Source organism: Arachis ipaensis, chromosome B07 (assembly GCF_000816755.2).
Source record: "Arachis ipaensis cultivar K30076 chromosome B07, Araip1.1, whole genome shotgun sequence".
In the NCBI taxonomy this organism is placed as follows: domain Eukaryota; kingdom Viridiplantae; phylum Streptophyta; class Magnoliopsida; order Fabales; family Fabaceae; genus Arachis; species Arachis ipaensis.
The window spans coordinates 16208156-16217104 of NC_029791.2; the positions used below are offsets into that span (position 1 = coordinate 16208156).

Sequence of the window (8949 nt, forward strand, 5' to 3'; positions counted from 1 at the left end):
TTAAATATTTTCATTCTTCTTGATTAATATTTCTTTATATATATATATTAATTTTTTTTTCTAAACTTGTTAATAAGTTATTTTTTTGTTTCAAAAAGTATAGAAAGCCATCTTCAGAATCAGTCAACGAAGTCAATTCCTTTTTATTTTTGTTTTTAAAATTTGAAAAATTAGAATAGTAGGAATTTTTTTTTATTTGTTTTATAATAAGGGACCTGTTACACATACAAGTAAAAAAGGCTTACAAGTTTTACAAGTTAACTCAGCCCAATAACTTGTCTACGCGCACTCACTCCCTTTGAATGGAGCGTCAACCCACGCGCGTCACTCAAACGGTTACTCTTTGGAATAAGCGCTCGTCATGGCTAACTCTTCCTCTTCTCCTTCAAACAAAACACAAACCATAAAGTTTCGAGCAACATTCCAACCTGAAGAGACATTATTCAAGGTCGAACTCGTCGCGAAGATAGAACTCTCCATCAACAATCTCCAGAAAAAATGAAGAAATATTATTCAAGGTACGTTACTATTTTACTCATCTTGTACATTTTTCACATTTCTGTTTCTGATTTCGAAATCGAAGAACTAGGTTTTACTGTTCTTCTAGGTTTTACTGATCTTCTTGTTCTAAATCTCATATCACTGTTTTTACTGTTCTTCTTATTCTAGGTTTTACTCTTCTTGTAAGTTCCTCTAGGTTTTACTGTTCTTCAAAGTGGTTCTAGGTTTTACTGTTCTTCTTGTTCTAGTTCTTCTCATAACTGATTTTTCGCTGTATATTGCTTAATTTGTTGGGTGTATATGGAGTAATTTGTATGGGTGTATATGGTTGATTGTTGGGTGTATATGGCGTAATGTGTTGGGTGTATATGGTTAATTGTTGGGTGTCTATGGCGTAATTTGTTGGGTGTATATTCCTGAACCCATATCATGTAATATAATCAACTGTTGCAACTGTCCTAATATTGCTTGTCCTTGGGTGTATATTGCTTGACATTGTAATATTGCTTGAGCTTGTATATTTATCCATGTTTCGGTGAATTGAACATAATTTTGAACTGATCTAATTAAATACTTATGAAATTGGTTTGAGTGTATGTGCTTGATCTAAGTTTTTATCGTTCATCTTGTTCTAGCTTTTACAGTTCTTCTTGTTCTAGTTCTTCTCCTAACTGATTTTTATGTGTATATTGCGTAATTTGTTGGGTGTATATGGCGTAATGTGTTGGGTGTATATTTTTGAACTCATATAATTTAATATAGTCAAACTGTTGCAAATGTTCTAATACTGCTTGTCTTTGGCTGTATATTGCTTGACATTGTAATATTGCTTGAACTTGTATATTTATCGATGTTTGAGTCAATTGAACATCATTTTGAACTGATCTCATCAAATACTTATGAAATCGGTTTGTGTTTATCTGGTTGATCTATGAGTGTATCTGACTGATATCTATGAGTGTATTTTTCATTGTAGTAAAAATGGAAGGCAAAAAATAAGCTGTAAAAAATATAAGAACAAATATATGTCTTCTATTCCATGAAATGAATCAAGACAAAGCTGAAGCCATTAGCGGAAGTCATGCAATAAGACTGTCCAGACCATCCTCATTGTTATTGAGTCCATTTTGTCAGATAGATTCTAATGATATTGACACTGATTAATGTAACTGTTATATACTCTTGTAAGAAATTGAACACATACTGTAAATATATTTGATCCAATTATAAGTAAAAAAATTTTCCATAATTAAACTCTCTCTGGTGTATTGAAAATGTCTGATTTACAGGTACTATAATATGAAGGAAAACATTAAACCAAATATATACTCATAACCTGACATTTTACACCCAAAGAATGTTGATTATACACCCAAACATCTATTCCCCTTGATGATTTATGATTTATCCATAAAAATCCTAAACCATAAACCCTAAACACTAAACCTTAAAAACCTAAAACCTAAAACCTAAACCCTAAACCCTAAACCCTAAATCACCCAACCTATTATACACCCAAATCATTGATTTTTACACCCATAAAATCTCATTTTACACCCAAGAAAAGTTAAATATACACCAGACTCTATCCCCTAATGCTTTATCCCTAAATCCTAAGCCCCTAAACCCTTAAACCCTAAACACTAAACCCTATACCAAAATAAAAAAACAAACAATAATTTATAACATAAACAGCAGATTTTGAAATATATGTAAAATGTCAAACACAAGAAAATTCAAAAATACACTCAAGAAAACTATGGTTTACACCCATATTCTGTAACTATACACCCAAAAAACTATACACTGCTGCTGGTTTCCTGAACTGATAATTCATAACACGTCCTTGATATTGGCTGGAATTTGGATGCACCACTGATACAGCATGAAAGAGGTTTAACTGGATATAATAAACCTGCAGCCTTGGCATAGTCCTTGTAAAATTTTGCAGCATCTTCAAGGTTTTTAAAAGTCATTCCTACCTTGGGAACAAGTTGCTCAGCAACAACAGAGAGAGACTGCAAAATACATGTTAAAAACAAGAACATACTATAGAATTTCTGCACCTCATAAAAAAAATAACAATCAAAGTAACATACACCCAAGGACTCCTGATATACACCCGAACGACAACAAGTCAATTAAAAATAATAAGAAAAACCATAAACTGTAAATACACCCAAACCTCCATAAAAATACACCCAAAAAGTTCTGATCTACACCCGAGTGTCTGCTATAAATTGCAGATAATTAATCAAAACTAATACATTAGATTCAATTCACAGATTATGTTCACGCATTAATTTCACAGTCTAGCTTCACGAATTATTCAGCTAGACAATCAAAATTAACTGAAACTAAATCAAACCTCAGGAACTTCGTTCGATTCAAATTCAAAATCTACTTCGCTGTGATTGAGCTGACAATCTGAGATTGAATCCACTTTGCCGTGATTGCGCTAATAATTTGAGGTTGAATCATCCATTATTTTCAAAAGGACTTCAAAATTTGATTTTAGAAACCAGAAAATCAAAATAAAACGAAGCTAGCGTTACAGTTCGCAAAACTCAGGCAAATGACGAAAACCAAAGAAGTGATAAACGCAGAAGAAAGAAGGATCCAAAAGACGAGGGAAGAACGCGAGAAGGAGAATGAAGAAACTTGGCAAGAGATTCGAAGAAGGTAAGGAAATCTTTTGAAGATTGGAAGAGAGATATTCGCGCGTTAATTGATTTTGATTGAAACTAAAGTCTGTTATATAGCGCGTGATTTGTACGTATGAATTGGAGCGCGTTTAGGGTTTTAGTAAGTTCCGCACTTGTAAGACTTGTAAATGCTAATAGCTTGTATGTAGGGCTAGCAATTCATACCCTACCCGCGGGTACCCAATCTGGTCCAACCCGTTCGGGTAGGGTAGGGTACGGTCCGGGTATGCCTGCGGGTAGGGTAGGGTACGGGTTTAGGGTGTACCCTACCCTACCCGCACCTCAAATATAACACATATTTTATAAAAATTAGATATATAGTGAAGGAAGTGAGAGTTAAACCCACAACCTCTCTTATGTAATGACTTACAATAAGTAAACAACCACTAAACTAATTAGTTAATTTAGTAATTTAGAGCATTAGTTTGTTATTTTTTTATGTTATTAATATATATAAAATTTGAAATGATTGAATTTTATATTTACTTTGAAAAAATTTGATATTTCTGCGAGTAAAGTAGGGTAGGGTAAGGTTTAGAACTTTAGGGTGCGGGTAGGGTTAGGGTTGAGAGATTCTCAACTCGCAGATAGGGTAGGGTAGGATAGAATTTTAATAGAATTTTCAACCCGCGAGTAGGGTTAGGGCAGGATTTGCCCATTGCCAGCCCTACTTGTATGCTAAGATTAATTCTTATAATAAATATATTTTTCAACTAATTAGTTAAAATTCACTTCACTCCTAGTTAGTTCGTTAGCGAAACCTAATCTGTTCTCTCCCCCCCACCCCCCTCATTTTTTTTTCTTTTAACAGAAAGAGAGAAGATAAGAAAAAGGCAAAAAAAAGAAAACCCCAATAGAAAAAAAGAAAAACAAAAACACACCAAAAGAAGACCAGACAGGATGAGATTAAAATGGCTGATTCAAGGGCGAATTTGTGTGAGTGACTTTCATTTGGACCAATTATTCACCAACTTAGGTAGACTTAGTTATCAACAAAAATTTGTTCATCTACCGTATTTGTATATCTCTTTTCAACATTGTAGGCAATGTAAACTCAGATCATTTTTCCAACACTCAATTTAATGACTACGTATGAGATACAGAATGAGAAGTTTGAACAGCAAATTAAAATCAGCATGAACATAAAATCCATTCAAACTTAGAAGGGATCGGTTCAAAATTGCAAATAACAAATCAGTTAAAACAATATGGGGAAGCAGCTAAGCCATTCATTCCACCAACCCAGCGCATATGAAGTTAAAATGGAGCAAACGACCAATGCTACTCTTGCCCTTCTTATTTCTTCTGAAGAGAGTATATGATCTCCTTTCAGCTTTGTCCTTTATCCCCTGTCTCTGAAACTCCAACGAAAAGCAGAATAAAAAAGTCCCTTTAGATATAGAAGTGTTTCATAAATAGTAATACTCCTCCCTCTCTTCCCTTATATTTGTAACTGTTACTTTTGGTAAGACCATTCAAAGATGAAAATAACCAAGTAAACTAATTTACCTAAAACCGGACTAAGCAGAAAGCTGTGCTTTTAGTTCCGCTGCCACTGCATCGATGAACTCCTCGGTGTTCAGGTAATTCTCCCTTGAAAGCCTATTTTGCAAGAGTCATGCAACAAACATAAGTTTACAAAAATCATTTCAAGAGGAAAAGCAAATGTGTGATCAATGCTGCTATGGTGCAACACACATACTTGGGTCCATGAATAATGAGTGCCAAATCCTTGGTCATCTTCCCAGCCTCCACTACTCCAATGCAAGCTGCTTCTAGTTTTTGAGTGAAATCCAAAAGTCTGGCATTGTTATCCAATTTTGCCCTATCATGTTGAAACATTTTAACTCCCCAATCTTGTGAAATATTGAATGCATAAAGTATCTAGCGATTGAAACTGCAGTGATGTACCTGTGGGCAAGCCCTCTAGTCCAAGCAAAGATGGATGCTATGCTGTTTGTGCTGGTTTCCCCTCCTTTCTGATGAACCCTATAGTGACGCGTTACTGTGCCGTGAGCTGCTTCTGCTTCAATAGTCTTCCCATCAGGGCAAACCTGAAACCATCCCACAAGCTTAGTATCAGTAGGCAGACAGTCCAAGAACACTCAAAGCAATTATTGCAAATAATAATAATAATCTGGGTCTATTGAATAAATAGAAAGTTGTCTTTAAGTAATTGGTTGGACTTAAATTCGTAAGGAATGTCTACAACATCTGGACAGGAAATGATAAGTTCCCTACAAAGTATGAAGGGTTTAGAGTATTACATACCAATACAGATGTCATCAAACCCAATGATCCAAAACCTAAAAAATGTTAATGGGTACATGTTAAAGGGGAAAATAAACCCGAAGTATTAAAATTAACAAAAGAAAATGACAAAGATACAAGCATATCAGACTGACCTTGAGCTAAGAAATCACTCTGGACATCTCCATCATAGTTCTTGCATGCCCATACGTAACCTCCTTCACTCTTGAGTGCATACGCCACCATATCATCAATGAGCCGATGCTCATACCTTCCATGCCAATCAGAAAAAAAATGTAAGCAATAGAATAATATGAATCTATATTTATCTCTGAAAGCGTAAGTGCTCATTCACTCACCATATACCAGCAGCCTCATACTTTGATTTCCAGTTTTTCTCATACACTTCTTGGAATATGTCCTTGAATCTTCAGCCAATAAATGGATAAAATTAAAATGGAATATAAGATGGACATAGCAAAAGCTTCCAAAATAATACTAATAATAATAAGCATACCTTCCATCATATTTCTTAAGAATTGTGTTTTTGGTGCTAAGATAAAGAGGCCATTTTTTCTCAAGAGCAGTTGCCATAGAAGACTCAGCAAAAGCACGGATAGACTGCATCACATGCCAAACAATAAATAGGTCAGAAAATGACAGACATTACTCATCAAATCAAACCAATAAAAAAAACACAGCAGAATTGACCTCATCAGTGTTGTACATAGCCATTGAAACACCTCCTTCACCGGTGAAGTTAAAAACCTCTAGTTCAGTCTTTTCACCACTTTCTGGAACTGCAATGGTAAATCATGAAAGCAATATTTAGTTACCACCAAATATAATAGGTATAGTACGAACTATGAACCCAAGAAGCTGTCTAAAACAAAGTAAGAAGTAATACCGAACACCAGCTTTAATTTCCCAGCTCCTTTAATAACTGTGTCAGTGGCCCTATATTGATCACCAAATGCGTGTCTTCCAATGCATATTGGCTTTGTCCAGCCTGAAATATTTAGATCATTACAATTTACAGCCTCCATTGGCAATGTGCAATTAAAAAGTAAAAATTAAGAGAATCAATTTAAGTACCAGGAACAAGGCGAGGGACGTTTTTGCAAAGAATGGGTTCTCTGAAGACAGTTCCTGAAAGTTTTTCCAAGAGCAACCAGTAAGAACAAAATATATTGTTAGACTCAACTATCATTTAGTAGCCACCAATTCCCTGACCAAAAACCTATGAAGTGATCAGTAGTTCATATTTCATAAACAATAGTCAACAACAAATAAGCTGAATTACCATTCAAAATGTTCCTAATTGTCCCATTTGGACTCTTCCACATTTGCTTGAGGTCAAATTCCTTCACTCGAGCCTCATCTGTCAACATAATAGTACAATACTAATAAAAGTTCTGCAAACATGTACCTCACCATGTAGCAATTCATGCAGTAGAATTCTTAATCAACCAATGCATAATAGTATGTTCCCATACTTCTCAATTATCAAATGTATATATATTCGAAAAAGCACAGATGAGTATTCTAGTAGGAACACACTACCATACCTGGCGTGATGGTTGCACACTTGATTGCTACATTATACCTACATAGCAGTGCAAACATTAAAGAAATAAGGATAACAAGATGGAAAAGGAGCCAACTACATAATAAGCTCTAACCACTCTAAATTCAAAATTATACAAGAAAATAAATATTGAAATATATTGAAAAATATCTATAAGATCAACAACATACTTAAGAGTTGCTTCTGCACTCTCAACTGTAACTTTATCATCAGTCTGATCACGGTAGGGAAGACCAAGGTCAAAATACTTGATGTCCAACTCCATGAAGGGCAAAATGAGCTATCCAAAAAAGGAAGAAAAGAAAAATGTTGTCAGTGTAACAAGCATTTTTTATGAGCAAACAATGTGATGATAACATGATGAGCTAGATCACTAAAAATCACCTTATCCTTGATTGACTTCCAGATAACTCTGGTCATTTCATCACCTGCAATGCAACATCCACAAACAAAACAATGTCAAGAACAACATATACATAATCATGAAGAAAAATACAATGGTAATGAATAAATGTAGCTTTTTTAAGTATTCATCCAGTGAACTGGGTTATACATGTAGTCATACATATAGATTATATGTGTAGTTTTATTATGTTATTAAACCTGAAACAGTTGATTGTCTCACAAACAGTTCAGCTGTTAAAACTTAATTCCTAAAGAGCAATCTGCATTCTAGTGGAGTCAAATCCTTTAAAATTATGATGAGTGCACACTATAGAACCTCATTAAATCCATTAAATGTTCAGTATTCAGTAATTACAAACGAGTATTCAGTTTCCATAGAACAACTATTAGTATCAAATTCAACTATTCAGTATCTTTTCCCTCATTCCATTTTATTTTATTTTATTTTAAAAAATAAATCTTATGATCCGCTTCCACAGAACAACGATTAAGTATCAAATTCAGCAACATTTCAATTATATATATATACTATTCCAAAATAAATTCATATGATTCTTGCCGTATAATGACTGAACTTCACCAAATACTAATTTTTATTTTCAGTAACAAGCTAACAGATCAAATCTACAAGGTAATAAAGAAAACATAGACATCAAGTCATTCAGTGAAACCAGATTTCGATGTGCCTTAAAATAATTACTGATTACTGATATCCTTTCTATAAAAAAAAATAAATTAGCAAAATGAACAGGAAAACAATCTTAAATTTGACGTTACGTGACAGAAATAAATATCAACAAAACATAGAGTGGTCCACAGAAACAAAATCACAGCCAAAAAATATCTAACTCAAGCAAATAATAATAATAATAATAATAATAATAATAATAATAATACAATAAAATAAAATAACAACACAAATACATATTACATCAAAATATCCAGAAAAAAAAAAAAGAAACATGCAATTAAAAGAAAAATTAGATCGTGAAAATCAGAAGAGAAAGCAACGAGTAAACGAGAACAGATCCGAAGGGATGAAGATTATTGGTTACGAACCGTCCATCTCGACGATGGGGTTGTCGACCTTGATCTTCTCAAATCCCATGGCAGCTTGAACTTTTTCTTTTCCGATCTAAGACTCGTGAAAGGCTTGGTAGGTGAGAGTGTGAGACTTAATGGAGCTGGGAAATGAGAAAGAGACTATATAGAAAACAAAAAGAGAGAGAGAGAGTGGGTGGCACTATTTATTTGAAAAAAAGTAATGGATATTCACCCCACTATATTTATTGTTTTGTGACTTCTACCCCTCTAATATCTTTTATTTACGTCTTTGCCACAAATTCTTTATTCATGTTTTTAACGACATATTTTGGTCTAAAATTTTAGTTATTAAATCCATCTTTAAATAAATTAGTCCCACATTGTAATTTACTCAAGAGTTTGGATAAATCAGTCTTATCATCATTCAATAAAAATTTAAAATCCTTTATATAAATG

The 8949-nt window shown here is 33.7% G+C and overlaps 2 protein-coding genes across 3 annotated transcripts in view; both read right to left on the reverse strand.

Moving 5' to 3' along the window:
- The window catches only part of LOC107606794 (PHD finger protein MALE MEIOCYTE DEATH 1), a 10697-nt gene extending 8220 nt beyond the window's left edge, over nucleotides 1-2477 (reverse strand). The window contains exon 1 of the mRNA XM_016308812.2: nucleotides 2417-2477. Coding sequence (XP_016164298.1) covers nucleotides 2417-2477 — 61 coding nt within the window. The remainder of the gene's footprint in view (nucleotides 1-2416) is intronic.
- On the reverse strand, nucleotides 4246-8671 carry LOC107608718 (isocitrate dehydrogenase [NADP]). Of its 2 annotated transcripts, none has more exons than XM_016310428.2 (16): nucleotides 8509-8671; nucleotides 7429-7472; nucleotides 7215-7324; nucleotides 7025-7062; nucleotides 6760-6837; nucleotides 6552-6605; nucleotides 6364-6465; nucleotides 6168-6256; nucleotides 5974-6077; nucleotides 5816-5884; nucleotides 5612-5727; nucleotides 5478-5512; nucleotides 5118-5260; nucleotides 4909-5031; nucleotides 4716-4808; nucleotides 4246-4561 (listed from the first exon to the last, which is right to left on the reverse strand). In XM_016310428.2, exons 1-15 carry the CDS (start codon nucleotides 8555-8557, stop codon nucleotides 4727-4729), a joined length of 1236 nt encoding a protein of 411 aa, XP_016165914.1. In that variant the 5' UTR covers nucleotides 8558-8671; the 3' UTR covers nucleotides 4246-4561; nucleotides 4716-4726. The 2 variants fall into 2 exon arrangements, with proteins under 2 accessions (XP_016165914.1, XP_016165913.1); XM_016310427.2 differs by having other exon boundaries at nucleotides 4247-4567.